Below are 16,021 nucleotides of genomic sequence, written 5' to 3'. Positions count from 1 at the left end.
AAGGAGTCAACAACAGATTTGATGAAAGAGAAGATCAAATCAGTCATTTAGAAGACAAGGTAGCAGAAGACATCCAATCAGAACAACAAAAAAGGTATTGTGAAAAATGAGGACAGTTTAAGGCTTTTCAGGGACAATATCGAGTATTGAGAAGAGAGAGCAAGGAATTGAGAACCTATTTGAAGAAATAATGAAAATTCTTTCTTCACCTGGTGAAGGCAAAATACACACAAGTCCAGGAAGTGCAGAAAGTTCCACAAAAAGGCCCATATCAAGACACATCATAATTAAAATGGCAAAGATTAAAGACAAAGAGAGAATCTTAAAAGCAGCAAGAAAAAAGCAGTTAGTTACCTACAAGAGAGCTCCCATAAGAGTGTCAGCTGATTTCTCAAGAGAAACTTGGCAGGCCAGAAGGGATTGGCACAAAATATGCAAAGTGATGAAAAGTAAGGGCCCAAAACCCAAGATACTCGACCCAGCAAAGCTATCATTTAGAACCAAAGGACAGATAAAGAACCTCTCAGATTAAAAAAAAAAAAAAAAAGAGTTCATCACCACTAAACCAGTATTATAAGAAATGTTAAAAGTTCTTCTTTAAGAAGAAGAAAAAAGAAAGATAATATGAATAATAAATTGGCAACATATTTCTATCAATAATTACTTTAAATGCAAATGGATTAAATGCTTCAATCAAAAGACATACAGTGGCTAAGTGCATAACAAAACAAAACCCTTGCATATGCTATCTACAGTAGACTCACTTCAGATCTAAAGATACTCACAAACTGAAAGTAAAGGGATAGAAAAAGAAACTTCATGAAAATGGAAAAAAAAAAAAAAAAGCGGGAATAGCAATACTTATACCAGACAAAATAGACTTTTAAAACAAAGGCTTTAGGCAGCACCGTCTGCCATGGCGCCCGGACTGTTAGGTTTGTGCGCTCGCTGCCTTTTGGCAGCGGCAACGACCCGAGAGCGCCTGGCAGCCGGGTTCGTTGGGAATCCAGCTCTGCTAGGGCTGTGATCGCTCCGTCCATCGCAGTGGCGAAGCGGGAGCCGGAACCGAGCGTGCACTGGCAGGAGGACCCAGAATCTGAGGATGAAAACCTTTCTGAGAAGAACCCTGACTCTCCTGGCTACGACAGGGACCGTTTTGGATGTCTGGAACATGCGGGTCATCTTCTTCTTTGGCTTCTCCATCGTCTTGGTCTTCGGCACCACCTTTGTGGCTTATCTGCCTGACTACAGGATTCAGGAGTGGGCCCGCCGGGAAGCTGAAAAGCTTGTAAAATACCAAGAGGCCACTGGTCTTCCCATCATGGAATCTAACTGTTTTGACCCCAGCAAGATCCCCAGTGGACTTCAAGAAGCACCACCTTTTCTATCCTCTGCCTGCCATTCTGCCCTTTCCACAGAGCACCTTATTAAAGGAACTGGAAAATCTGAAAAAACACACAAAACCAAAACACACACACACACACACACACACACACACACACAAAGGCTATAACAAGAGACAAAGAAGGACCCAGCAGTTCTACTTCAGGATATTTATCCAAAGAAACCCCAAACATTAAACCAAAAAGACATTTACATTCAAATATGTAAATATTTCTCTCTCCTCCATGTCCAGTGCAGCTAGAGAGTAGTCCAGTTCCAAAGTAGGGGCTGCTGGGGATTAAGAAAATGAAAGAAAGAGACAGATACAGAGATGAAGAAAAAAGCTGGGGCCGGGTGGGACCACTGTTCTCCAATGGAGAGACAGGGACCCAGAACCAATACAGCGTGTTTATTTTATACAGCAAAAGCCAGGAAGTTTTACTAAAGGTCAAGACAAAGGAGATGATGTGCATTCTTGAGTAGTAGTCATTCCAGGTGCTTGGCTAGATTTAGATAACGAAACCCACCCCCTGGCACCTGGGCTGAAGGTCAAGCTGACAACACTCCTGCCTCTGGCAAGGTGTGTCTCCAGGACCTGGCTCTGCCAATGCCACTGGATTCAGCTGACAATAATTAAAGAAACGCTCATGTGCCTTCCAGACACTCTCGACAATATGTTCATTGCAGCATTATTTACAACTAGAGGTCTGGTGCACAGATTCTTATACCGGTGGGGTCCCTTGGTCTGGCCTGCGCCCTTGTGCAATCTGGGACCCCTCAGGGGATGTTGGAGAGCTGGTTTCAGCCTGATCCCTGAAGGCTAGGCTGAGGGACCCCATTCGTGCACCGAAACATCGATTGGCTGCCTCCTGCACACATCCTGACCCGGGATCGAACTGGCGACCTTTCAGTGCATGGGACGGAGCTCAACCAACTGAGCCACCCAGGCTAGGGCTCTGAATTTGATATGCAAGATTATTCATTTTACAGTTTCTGAAATCAGCTGTTCAAAAGGTAAATTCTGACACCATGATTGATGTAGCAAAGGAATACATCAAAACAAAGAAAAACTTCAAATACTGACATTTGAAAGACACATTTGTAAAATATGCTACTTATTAAATATACTTGAACAAAGTATATGTGGAATGAGTTCCATTCATCATGGAGTTAGTTTCTGCTAAACACTCACTGACACTAGAGGAAACCTCTGGCATCTGAGCACTTGTTTTCAAGAGTTCCCAGTCTGTGCTAAAAAAAAATGAAACATGACAAATAATTTCTGAGGCACCGATTTGAACCTCGTAAGTGGAAGGGCCAGTATGTAGGGCAAATTATCCCGGAGTCAGAAAGCTGGCGCCTGCAACTTAGTGTGACTTTGCCTGAGTATCATCAGGGATGCAATAAAAGGCTCATTTAAATTTTATAATTACCCTTCTCAGAAATATTTTAAAGCTACATTACCCAAGGCTCATTTCCACAAACCCTTGGTAAACAGGAAAACTTGAATGATTTTACTGACGCTGCCTGTCCCTTTGCTTGTGTCACCGTTTAAACCTGTCTCCTTCATACTGCCCTTCAAACCTGTCTCAACATGCAGTCTGTTCCCCTGACCTGAGCCAGATCTAATGTCTTCTTCTTCCTCTGGGAGCAGCTCGTACCTCTACTATTTGCCTTTAAAACGTGAGTCTGATTTTGTCCTTGCCTTGTTCAAAAATCTTCTGGCAAGGCCTCCTGGCAGTGAATAAGATCCAGAAGTGCTCACAGCTCCTCAGCAGCCGTCTCTGCGATGCCCATCGCTCCTTCCACAGTAGGCATAACCCCCTGGTCATGCTCCCACACCAGGCATGAGCTGTTCTCTCCGCCTGACTTGTTCTTTCCCTTAATTGTTCAATGTTGGCTCTTCACTCAGATGTCACCTGATTTGAGAGGTCTTCCCTCACCTGTTTTGTTTTTCCTCATATCGCTTACTGCTTTCTGGCTTTATAATACGTATTTTTCAGCCGTAACCGGTTTGGCTCAGTGGCTAGAGTGTTGGCCTGCGGACTGAAGGGTCCCAGGTTCGATTCCGATCAAGGGCATGTACCTTGGTTGCAGGCACATCCCCAGTAGGGGCGTGCAGGAGACAGCTGATACATGTTTATTTCTCATTGATGTTCCTAGCTCTCTATCCCTCTCCCTTCCTCTCTGCATAAAATCAATAAAATATATTTTAAAAAATATGTATTTTTCAGTTTGTTTCTTACTTGTTTCCATTCTATTAGAATCTCGGCTCCATGAAGGTAGGCACTTGTGTCTCTTTTGTTCCCTTTTGGATCCTTGACACCTTGAAAAGTATGTGGCCCATTGCAAGCCCCCGATAAATTTTGATTGGATGAGTGGTTATTGTGAGAGAGGCCTTATGCAAGCTGCTGGCGTTGCCAATATCGGTAACTTTTAAACTGAGTTCTTGAGTTTTCAAGTGCTGGGGTGACTAGTCACCAGACAGATTAAGTCATGCCAGGGGCGCCTGAGGGGATAGTATCCTGGTCACAGAGCAGATGGGAGAGCCGCGGTGGCTCACCCTACCTGGCACTTGTGTGTGTTCCAGAGGATGTGTGCTGTGTTCAGGGACCATAGCTGATGGTGTAGGAGTTGGCTGGTCCCCGAGGCTGAGCTGGGAAGTTCCGGTGCTGTCCGTAGTAAGACTGTTCTCTTCTCTTCCAGGCCTTGGGGTTTCTGCTGTGGATTGTCTGCTGGGCAGACCTCTTCTACTCTTTCTGGGAAAGAAATTGGGGCAACTTCCCGGCCCCGGTGTTTCTGGTCAGCCCAACCCTCTTGGGCATCACCATGGTAAGTAGGAGCTGGCTGTCCACCAGGCAGTGTGGAGATCAAAAGCAGTGATGTGAAGATCTCACAGTAAAAATCCAGAAATCTGGCTTCTCTCAAAAAACTCAAAGACCCGGCAGCACTAGACTCATAGTCTTCTGGGGCAGCAGTCGGCTGGAGCTAAGAGGTGACTGCAGCCTTTCTGTGGGGCAAGCTTGGCCTGGTTTGTTATATTATATAACACATGCACACGCACACGCACACGCACACGCACACGTGCCATTTGCCCTCTCTGCGCCTGAGGCTGAGTGCAGGTGCCGTCCTGTGCTGTACTTGCTGTCCTCTCTACGTGCACTGGCCAGCTCATCACTTACAGCAGGTGCCTGGGACCTAAGCTCTTAGGCTCTGGCACAAGGAGTGGAGGCCAAGTTGAACGAGAGACCGCCCTGCCCCATGTGGGTCCCTCGTTCAGTGGGAACCGCTGTATCACTGCTTTGTTGTATCTGATTCTCAGAACAGCCCCGTGAGATGGGCCCTGCTAAAGGTTACACAGCCAATGCGGGGTCAAGCAAGGGGTGGTCACTCAGAGGCCATGCTTTTAGTCCTTGCATTCCACAGAGACATGCTCTGAATGAAGGCTGTTTCTACAAGGTACCATGTCCCTCGGGTCCTCTGAGAGCTGGAAAGTCCTTGGCAAGCATGCCCTGGAGTGTTGCAGAGTGAGGAGGGAGCGAGTTCGGGGCGGGATGTTTTGAGCAGAGAGAACAGTATGTCCAAGGGAGGGCTGGGGGTCAAAAGGGAGCATAGGGAGGAGGAGGATGAGCCTTTCTTGAAGCAAGAAGGTTGCGTGGGGGTTCTGGAGGGAAGACCAAGGGCGGGGAATGTCTGGTCCAGGGCCATGGAGACCCGTGAAGTCATTTGGTCTGGCCCTACCAAGGCAACTGCCGGCGGGACTCAAACTTCAGTAAACCTAGGAGCTTTATTCATAGCCACGTAAATTTACATTCAGTGAATTATATTAAGCAGATGATGTTATACATTCCAAATGGCTCTTGGAAGAAAAAAGGTTCCCCACCCCTGTGGTAGACAGTGAATGCGACAGAAGGGGGGTCAAGAAAGGCAAGTTGGGCCAAAGCCGGTTTGGCTCAATGGATAGAGCGTCGGTTTGGGGACTGAAGGGTCCCCGGTTCGATTCCGGTCAAGGGCATGTACCTTGGTTGCGGGCACATCCCCAGTAGGGGGTGTGCAGGAGGCAGCTGATCGATGTTTCTAACTCTCTATCTCTCTCCCTTCCTCTCTGTAAAAAAAATCAATAAAATATATTACAAAAAACCCCCACACGTATATTAATTAAAAAAAAACACAAAGGTAAGTAGGAGCCAAGTTGTGAAGGGCCAGGATTCTTTAAGGAACTGGTTAGCAGTGTGTGCTCTGCCCCAGGCACTGCCCTAACCCCTTTGCATGATGATTTATTTCAGTATGTTGGCTCATTAGTACCATTTTGTAGATAAGCAAGTTGAGGCACAGGTAGGAGAGGGAGAACTGGCCCAAGGTCACAGCCAATAGGCAGGAGAGCCGCTTCACTGGCAGGCTGTCTGGCTCCGGTGTGTTGGTGGGCTCTTTGTTGGTGGTGCTTCTGCAGGGCTTTGCTGTCCTTTGTGCCCCCAGAGCATGGCACTGTGCTCGACATGCAGTAAGCACTCCACAGGCATACTGAGGGAATGGGGGAATGAAGGACGTGGTTTTGTTGGCCTGGAGGTCTTGACCTCTATCTACATTTTGGCAGAGGAGAGTCAAGTTGGATTAGTTTGGGCTGGGATAACTCAGATTCCCTTAACTCTCCCTGCTCCTGGTCTTTTGGTTCTTCACCCAGATCTTTGTCTGTGATACTGGGCACACAGGTATTATGGGGTGAGGGTCACTGGGCTTTGTCTCCCCCAGGGCTCTGAGCTGGGCTGGCCAGGAGGTGAACTGGCCTGTGAAATGCTCAGTCTCTCTCCTCAGGGCTCCGGGAGTGAAGGACCAGCCCTGCTCTTCCCGTTGCAGGAACATTCTCCTGCCATGCCCGGGATCGGGATATGCAGGCACCCGGAGAATGGGATGCGAGGCAGCCAGCAAATGTTTTTTATTCCTAAATTGGACCAGGAGTTGAAGTTAAAACTGAGGCAGACCCTGTTGTCATGGAGTGTACAGCCCAGCTGAGGAAATGGACATTCAGCAAATAATTCCTCAGAAGGCACAAAATACTTACCTGTGTGCAGATTGCTGTGCGAGTGAAGTTAGGTGAACTGGTTTGGTCTGGAGGGTGGGGAGGAAGGGTGACGGAGCTGAGGCCTGAAGGATGAGCAGGATGTTAAAAAGTTGAAGGGGCCACAGGCAGAGGAACACCATTGGCGAGAATAGCACATGCAAAAGTCCTGGGCTCGGAGGGAGAAATTGAGAGTTGGCCTGTGTGGCTGGGGTGGAGAGGTCGAGGAAGAGGAAGAGAGCTGGGATGGCAGAGGCCTGCCCCTGTGAGGACCTTAAGTGATTTTTTTTTTTTTTTTAATTTCCACTCTCAACACTGGGTTCTAAACCTTTATGGACCCCTTTCTCTTTTTTCAGTCTACTCTCCTTCTCAGTGTATATATTTGAAGGTTCTATGCTGTACATTATATTCTTATTGATAAATTTAGACTGTCTGATGACTGCCACTTCCACAATATAGACAGCAGTCCATCACCCTAAATGCTCTCTCGTGCTGCCCCTCTGCAGCCAGCCTCTGCCTCACCCCTTTCCCAGGAACCACTGACATGGTGTCTGTTCCCGTTGCTCAAAGAGGTTTGGCAGCTTGCTCAGGGTCACCCAGCAGGGTCAGAGGAGAGCCGAGTCCTCCCCCAGGCTGTTCTTGTACCCCTGGGCTAAGGGCCGCCCCACTTGAGGCCTAGTGTCTGCTGGCCCCTGGACTCGGGGGGCCTTGGGGACCTCAGCAGCTTTGGGGCCCTGGCCTTCTCCTGACGGCTTCTGTTGTGTGCTTCTCTCTTCCAGCTGCTTGCTACCTTTATAATTCAGCTCGAGAGAAGGAAGGGAATCCAGTCCTCAGGGATCATGCTCACATTCTGGCTTATAGCCCTCCTATGTGCCCTTGTCATCTTGAGATCCAAAATCATGACTGCCTTAAAAGAGGTAAGTGTGGCCTCACTCCGCATCTTCCGGGGTGGCTCTTGGGAGAGGTGCCTGTTCCTTTTGGATGGTGTGGAAAGCACGGCTGGCCGTGGGAACCCGGAGATGGGCACCACATGGGCCCGGCTTCTTCCCTAGGGATTTCCCTACCTCATCCAGCCTTTGTTCTAGAACCTTCTTTCCTCACGGCCCCGCTTGTCTGTGTAGCTCCGAGTAGCCCATGTGGGTCCTCCAGGGGCAGGAGCCTGGGCTGATGCACACCGCCCTGTGAGCCTCTGTCAGCAGCACACAGATGTCTTCGGTCTGGAAGGGAGCCGAGCAGGGAGCAGTGTTTGCAGAGTATCCGCACCCCCAGGCCTCCCCCCCCCCCCCCATTGCCCCCAGGTTACCTTGGCGTCATCAGCTGCTGGTCTGGCTGAAAAGTGGTTCGTGTTGGCTGCCATATGCCGCCCCTGGGATTCTGGAGAGTCTGTGCTTTCAGACTCTCCTGTTGTCCCCGCCCTCTCCGAGCTAATGAGCTAATCAGGAACTGGCATCAGGCAAAGGAAGGGAGGGAAACGGGACATTTATTGATCACCTGTACAGTACCCTGTCTTTAACAGTGATGGCAGCTGACAGTTACTGAATTCCTGTTTGCAAAGTGCCAGGCGGAGGGCGGAGTTCTTTCCACAAATACTCTCACTGACTTCTCACAATCACTTGGCCAGGCTTTCTCGGCCCCAGCACTAGTGGACGGGTGGGCCAGAGCCGTCTTTGCTGTGGAGGGGCTGTCCCATACTCGGTCGGATGTGAGGGGCCTCCTGGGCTTCCTCTCACTGGGTGCCAGCTGCACCTCCCAAGTGTGACAGACAGACATGACTCCACACCCTGCCCAGTGTGCCCTGGGAGGTAAAGTCACCCCCGGTTGAGGACCTCAGGTCTGTTTATATTGTAGATGGGGAAACCGAGGCACAGAGAGGTTTAGGTAAGCCGACCAAGTCCCACAGCCAGTGTGAGCAGAGGAAGGACCTGAACGTGGGTCTGCTTCACTCCCGAGCCCGGGCCCCCTCCCACCGTGGGGGCCGCCCTCCCAGGTGATACAGCCACCCTCCGATGGAACGGCCTCTCTTGTGTTAATGTGCAGGGGATGGGAGGGAGGGGTGGGTAAGCTACTTCTGGAAAGTGATGGTCTCCCTCCTCCTTCCCTCACGTTCAGGATACCACCGTCGACGTGTTTCGGGACGTCACGTTCTACATTTACTCCTTCCTCGTGCTGATTCAGCTCGTGCTGTCCTGCTTCTCAGACCGCTCGCCCCTGTTCTCAGAAACCATCAACGACCCTGTAAGTGCGATCACGGATGTGTTCGAGAAGCATTGCACAAGGTGGCTCATGTTGATCGGACACTTGTTCTGAGCCAGGATCCTCCACCTGGGATCTCATTCCACCTTCCCCAAATGCCTGGAGATGGGTTATATCGTCCTCCCGCTTGCCGTGGCAGAGCGGAGCCATGGGCTGGGGTGGGAGAGCCTGAGCAGGGAATCTGATTCCTAGTGGAAATTGCTGTGTCTTGCAGGCCTGGAGGGTTTCCTCATTGGTTGGCATAGTGATTTTAGGACCCGTGAGCAAACATTTAAAAATCGGGACGTTCCACATAAATTCTAAGTGTCCGAGCTTTCTATGAAAAATGAGAAGTTCAGGCGGGGTCAGGGCCATTAGTGCACATGGCAGCAGCTGGCCAGAGGGGGTTGCCTTAGTTTACCGCAGTCCCCACCACTCCCCATTGCATTGCACAGTCTTGCTTCTTTCATCTGGGTACGTGCGTGGCCCCTGAGGGATTTGAGTTTGAGACCCTTGGTCTGTCCTGCCAGTTTGAGGGAAATTCTGTGTGTGCAGAGAGAAATCTTTGGGCCGCTCTTCCTGCTGGGGGAATACAGGGAGCATAGTAATTTGTCACCCTTGCCTCTCTTCTTCCTTCCTCCCCTCCTTCCCTCCTCCTCCTTGTCTTTCTTGCCCTCCCCCCCCCCCCCCTTTCTCCTTTCTTTCCCTGTCTTCCTTCCACCATTCTAGCCATTGCTGAAGGCCAGGCCATGAAATGGGCACAGGGCTGTAGCAGTGAATAAAGCAGAGATCTTGTCCACGTGAGGCTTAGCTTGTCACGGATGGGGACACACAGTAACCCAGGACCCACATGTCTGGCAGGTGGTGGTACATGCTAAGAGGAAGAAAGCAGGGAAAGGAAATGGAGATGATGGTGGGGGGCCGTGTGCAGTGTTTGGTGAGCGATCATGGGAGGCCTCCCCCAAGAAAGCACACCGGAGCGGAAACCTACAGAAGTGGAGGAGCCAACATAGCAAATCCTCAGAGAAAGAGGATCCCAGGCAGAGTGGTGGCAGGTGCCAAGGCCCTGGGGCAGGAGCCCCTGTGGAATGCTGAGAGAAGAGCAGGAGAGGCCAGCCTGGCGGAAGCATCAGGCAGGCAGGGGCTGAGGGTGGCAGTGGAGAGGGAGGCCAGATGAGCTGTGCGGATTTTATTCTGAGAGGGACAGGAAGCCTCTGGAGCATTTATTTGATGCTTTGTTAGTGGCTAGTCGGTTGCTAACGGGTGAAATTGCAGCAGGAGCAGTTTTCAGCTGCTGCACTAGTACATCTGTTGGGTGCGGCCTGAAGCTCAGCAAAAGGCTGAGGCTGCCTTTGTCAGCAGTGAAGGGACGTGTGGGGCAGCACACGAGGAGGAGGCGGAAGCCTGTGTCCCGAAAGGCCCCGTTCTTGGATTTCCCTGCTCAAGGAGGAACTGAGTTGGAGAAATGAACAGATTGTGTGTGTATGCAAACACGTCTGTGTGCGTGTACGTGTTCGCATATGTGTCGGAATAAAATCCACACAGCTCATCTGTTTATAGGTATATATATTTTCATTTCTATGTTCAAGTTTTGCATGTAGATGTATGTTGGAGTGTTTGCATGTATGGATGTGTTAGTATATTCGTGTACATGTGTGTTTTCCTGTGTTCAAGGTTCACGAAGGCAGTAGCCATGCCTGTAGCACCCATTGGATCCTGGCCCACGCCCGGCACAAAGGAGGGCTCAGGTGTCTGTGGCGATTGTGTCCGCTGGTCCTCAGAGTTTGTGTGTATGCGGATGGATGTGGATGTGGATGTATGGCAGTGGAGTGTCCCCGTCTGGAAACACTAATTGTCAGGCTGCTCTGTGGAGCTGAGAATTCGCACCAAACAAGCCACACCTCCGAGGCTGCTGCAGACCGTCGGTTCCCCCGAGGGTGACCGAGTGCAGGTTTTCCTGGGCGTGTGCAGGGAGGCGGCTCAGAGAGCTGACGTCCTCTCCCGCTGTGTTCCGTGTTCCCTGGGCCCGCTTGCATGTTCAGCTCCAGCAGCTGGAGGCTGGGCTGTGGGCGCCAGGACACCCCGACTCTTCTCCCCCGTCATTGTTTATCTGTGTTAGGAATCAGAGTTCGGAGAAGTGGGCTGTCAGGCCCTAACTGGTCCCTAAATCTGATGGCCGCGGCAGCCTGTGCTGGGCAGACCCTGGGCTGTCCTCCCCCTGGGTCCCGTCACCCTTCCGCAGACATTTATGAGGCACGCGCTGTCCATGTGTTAGTTCTGGGCCACAGCGGTGTGTGAAATGGGTGTGGTTCCTGCCCGCTGGTTACCTGCTATCCATCACGCCGCCTGTCCCTGGTTGGTTCTGTCTCAGTCGTGGGTGTTGGCCCGGCTGGCTTAGTGGGTGTTACGTGGGGACTCTCCACAGCGGATGGTTGTAGGGGCTCAGGTTTGTCTGGTGGGGAACTCGGCTCCCGGCCGGAGCTCTGGCCGGGCGTGGCTGCTCCCTGTGGTCTCCCTAGCGCCCGGGGCTCCCTAGCATGGCAGCTGTGCGTGTTCCGAGAGAGGGAGCCAGGCAGAAGCCGCGTCACCGTTTATGATCCAGTCCCAGAGTCACACAGTGTCACTGCTGCCCCCACCCCTCTTTTCATTTATCGTTATCGTTGGAAATATCACAGATGCCCCTTTTCTTCCCCCATTGACCCCTCCTCCCCACTTCCTCCCCTCCCCAAGCCTTCACCCCACTGTCCTACCGTCTATATTGACGCAATCACAGACGTCTGCCTGGCAGCAAGGTGGGGGGACACAGACCCACCTCTAGACGGGGGAGTGGCCAGGTCTCACTGTGAGACAGCTGGTGGGATGGCAGGTATCATCTGCCAAGTGCCCTCAAGAAGCTTCTGGTCTCTTGGGAAGACAGAAGACAAATGACTAAGGAAACAATTGAGATGAAGGCGGGGAAGCAAATCACGTGACTTTAGATTGGGAACTTTTCTCTTTGGGGCTGTCGCCCCTCCTTGCAGGACCTCAGTGTCCTCACGTGAAAAGGGGTTGAGGCTCCACCTGATACTCACCACCTCCCTGCCCCGGAGGTGAGAAGGGGGGACACAGTCAGGTACCTTCTGTGCCGTCTCCCTGTCTCCCTTAGAGCTGGTGCCAACGGACCTGAAGGATGGGAGAGGCCAGCCCCTGCCTCTCTCCTGTGCTTCCAGCAGCAGGTCCTGTCGCCTGTCCTCAGAGAGGGCAGTCCGCCAAGCCCTGAGGTGGCCAGGGCCAGACGAGGCCTGGGTGGGAGCTGGCAGTACTCGGCTTCTCCGGGCGCCCTTGCTGAGTCACCCCGCCGGCCCGCCCTTTGCGTGACTCAGACTCAGTCTATTCTGGCCCTGGTCTCCTGCCAGGGCTGCTCCTGTCCCCCCCGGCGGCTGGCTGTGCATGGCTGACCAGGCTGCTGCTTGTCCCCGGCCTTCGCTCCTTTTATCTGGCTGGCTCCTTTTATGAGGCTGCTGCTTAGGGGTGGAGGGAGGGGGCGGTTTCCATTTGCAGTTGGGGACATCGTGGTCAGACGAGGTCACGTGGCAGACCCCTCACTTCTCAGAGTTTCGGCGTCCCAGGTGCTCATTGGACCTTGAGAGCTTGTTTGGAGGTTCTAGCAGGGGAGCGCAGCTACTCGTATACCCTTGACCAAAGACCGGTCCTCTCCTCTTGGGGGAAAGTCCTCTTTGACCGAGCACGCAGCTTCGGGAGGGACGCACATGGATCGGTGAGGGAGGAGGGGAACACCCGCCTAGCCAGCCAGATCAGCCGAATCAACCCTGGCGATCAATGGGGTGACAGATGTCGCAGCCAGATCGCCCTCACATCCCCAGGTTCTCATTGGAAATGCAGCGTTTCAGGCATCCTGAGCCGGCTGACTTAGTCTCATTTAACAAGATTCCCGGGGCACGGTTGAACGCACTGGAGCACCTCAGCTAAGGACCTCTCAGCTCATTCTACCGCGAACATTTCACACTTAGTTGAAAGACTCGCACAGAGAGAACTCATCTAACCACCGACTAGAAGCCACCGTTAACATTTTGCTAACCTTGTTTTATCACATAGCTAGCCAGCCAACCAGTCAACCCATTAACTTATTTTTTTTTTTTATATCTGGAACGTCCTTTGAAATACAGTAGTATTCTTCCCCCAAACACTTCACCGTGCAAGTCCTCAGCTAGAGTTCACTATCCGTGTATAGCTTTTTGTCCTTAAAATTTACATACAGTGACATTGCTGAGTCTTACTGCCAATCAGTGAGTTTTTGATAAATGAATAACTGAGGCCTCTCAAGATACAGAGCATTACCTGTTCTCCAGAAAGTTCCCTCCTGCTCCTCCATGGTTTGTCTCTACCACTCACATCCCAGAGGCAACTGCTGAGTTTAGACTGTTTATAAGCGCATCGTAAACACCATTTTAAATTCCTTTCTCCGTTACGCTTGTGGTCACTTAGTAATTCAGCACTGCGCCGCTGCTGAGCTGGCTCTGGGTCCCTAGAGATGAGCAGACGTTGACTACTGCTCTTGAGCGGTGGAGGGGGGCAGCCGGCTGAGGAGCCAGCAGCTGCAGGATGGATGGGGTGGTGGTGCTGGGGCTGCAGGGCCAGCCAGCATCCAGGGACGCAGACGCCTGAGTCAGAGAGAGGAGAGGCCTGGCCAGGCCAGTGCCGCTGAAGGCTGGAGGGGGCACAGGAAAGCGGTCCTGGTGGAGGAGCCGGCGTGTGCAAAGGCCTGGCAACGTGATGGAACATGGGAGGGAGCGGGAACTGTGAATCCTGCTTGGCTGGGAGGGACGGGCCAGGGAGCTGAGCACTGAAGATCACGGTGGAATAGTGTGTCACTGTAAGGCCTGGGAATCCTGATCTGCCGGAAGGCTTTTTAGTGGGGGAGTGACACAATGGGTGGGGGCGTTCAGAGGACCCCTTCCCCCACTGAAGACTTAGGAAGTCACAGTAGGAACCCTGGCAGGTAGGGTGGAGGGTTGACGGGACGGTGACCTGCCTGTCCTAGAGCAGTGGTCGGCAAATTGCGGCTCGGGAGCCACATGTGGCTCTTTGGCCCCTTGAGTGTGGCTCTTCCACAAAATACCATGGCCTGGGCGAGTCTTTTTTTTTTTTTAAATATATTTTATTGATTTTTTACAGAGAAGAAGGGAGAGAGCTAGAGAGCTAGAAACGTCGATGAGAAAGAAACATCTGCCAGCTGCCTCTTGCACACCCCCTACTGGGGATGTGCCCACAACCAATGTACATGCCCTTGACCGGAATCGAACCTGGGACCCTTCAGTCCACAGACCGACACTCTACCGCTGAGCCAAACCGGCTTCGGCTGGGCGAGTCTATTTTGAAGAAGTGGCATTAGGAGAAGTTTAAGTTTAAAAAATTTGGCTCTCCAAAGAAATGTCAATTGTTGTACTGTTGATATTTGGTTCTGTTGGCTAATGAGTTTGCTGAACACTGGCCTAGAGCATCAAAATCCAGGAAGCAGTGGCTGAGGTCGTGGGGAAAGGGCGGCGTGTATGTGGTGGGTGTTACAGTAGAAGAGACTGGCCCTGAGCAGGGAGGTGATTAGCCCAACTCGAAGCAAGAGAGGCAACAAAAACCAGGTGTGTTGTAAGACATTGCCAAAACCGGTTTGGCTCAGTGGATAGAGCGTCAGCCTGCCAACTGAAGGGTTCCGGGTTCAATTCCGGTCAAGGGCATGTATCTTGGTTGCGGGCACATCCCCATTGGGGGGTGTGCTAGAGGCAGCTGATCAATGACTATCTCTCATCGATGTTTCTAACTCTCTGTCTCTCTCCCTTCCTCTCTGTAAAAAAATCAATAAAATATATAAAAAGAAAAAAAAGATATAGCAACACATCTCTTTTATTATTGGACATTTATATCATCCCAACCAGTAATAATAATAGCAGCCTGGTCTGCTGTTTTTATTTAGTCATTTATTAATCCTGGAAGCATCCTAATGAGGTGGAATTATGAAACTCCCCCTGTTTTTATTTGTTGTTAATCCACATCCAAAGATATTTTTCCTTTTTTTTTAAAGAAGGTATGGAAGGGAGGGGAGAGACAGAGAGCTAAACACCAATGTGAAAGAGACACAGCAATTAGTTTCCTCCCGCACATGCCCTGACCAGGGCCAGGATTTGAGCCTGCACTGAGGTGCATGCCCTTGACTGGAATTGAACCCAGACACTCAGTCTATGGGTCAACGCTCTGTCCATTGAGCCAAACCAGCTAGGACTCCCCTGTTTCATAGTTGGGGACACGGAGGGCCAGAGGGGTGAAGTGTCTAACCTCTCCCTGGGTCTGAACACCTGAGCCCGCTTGGCCTCCCCTGCAGGACGTGTTAAACACAGATCTCTGCGCCCCACACCCAGAACTTCTGAGTCTGTAGCTCTGGATGGGGTCCCAATAGTTACATTTATTTCTTTTTTAAAAATATGTTTTTATTGATTTGAGAGAGAGGGGAAGAGAGATAAAAACATCAATGATGGCCGAAACCGGTTTGGCTCAGTGGATAGAGCGTTGGCCTGCAGACTGAAGGGTCCCGGGTTCGATTCTGGTCAAGGGCATGTATCTTGGTTGCAGGCACATCCCCTGTGGGGGGTGTACAGGAGGCAGCTGATCGATGTTTCTCTCTCATCGATGTTTCTAATTCTCTATCCCTCTCTCTTCCTCTCTGTAAAAAATCAATAAAATATATTTAAAAACAACCAACCAAACAAACAAAAAAATCAACGATGAGAATCATCCATTGGCTGTCGCCTGCACGCCCCGTACTGGGGATTGAGCCTGCAACCTGGGCATGTGCTCTGACTGGGAATCAACCGCTGAGCCACCCTGACTGGGCAGTATTTGCGTTTCTAACGAATTCCCTGGCAGTGTGGATATTGATAACGGGGCCACATTACATAAACTCCTTCTCTAAGCTTTCCTCCTGTCTTCCTCGTCCCTTACTCCTGGGCATTCAGGAAATGCAGAGTGCGAGTCACCGGCAGACAGGCAAACTACTGGTCAAGGCAGATTCTGAACCAGAAAAGAGGTGTGGGGACCTGGAGAAGGGCCCCAAACGGCCCTGGGTGAGAGGCAATGAATGTGAGTTCTCAAAGAACCCGTGCCTGGGGCTCTTGTGTCAAATTGGTTTAATCCACATGGTCTCTGGCCAGGTCACCCAGAGCCAGATGCGATGCCAAAGAACGCAGCTCTGTTTGCATACACCAGGCTCTCTCCCTCCCGTCTCTGCCAGGGCTCGTGTGAATTAGTCTCGCTTCTAAATGAAGGGGGCACCCGTCCACGAGCCTCGGTCCTAGGTCAGGA

At 51.3% G+C, this 16,021-nt stretch overlaps 1 protein-coding gene across 2 annotated transcripts in view; it reads left to right on the top strand.

Annotated features, from left to right (window-relative positions):
* Positions 1 to 16,021, top strand: part of ABCC1 (ATP binding cassette subfamily C member 1) — a 138,913-nt gene that overhangs the window by 38,376 nt on the left and 84,516 nt on the right. For both annotated transcript variants that reach the window (XM_036411290.2, XM_045571266.1), the window contains exons 3-5: positions 4,090 to 4,215; positions 7,219 to 7,356; positions 8,549 to 8,674. In XM_036411290.2, the coding sequence (XP_036267183.1) occupies positions 4,090 to 4,215; positions 7,219 to 7,356; positions 8,549 to 8,674 (390 nt within the window). The remainder of the gene's footprint in view (positions 1 to 4,089; positions 4,216 to 7,218; positions 7,357 to 8,548; positions 8,675 to 16,021) is intronic.

This window comes from Pipistrellus kuhlii, unplaced genomic scaffold (assembly GCF_014108245.1).
Source record: "Pipistrellus kuhlii isolate mPipKuh1 unplaced genomic scaffold, mPipKuh1.p scaffold_m20_p_4, whole genome shotgun sequence".
Classification (NCBI taxonomy): domain Eukaryota; kingdom Metazoa; phylum Chordata; class Mammalia; order Chiroptera; family Vespertilionidae; genus Pipistrellus; species Pipistrellus kuhlii.
This window is presented reverse-complemented; position numbering and strand designations above follow the sequence as displayed.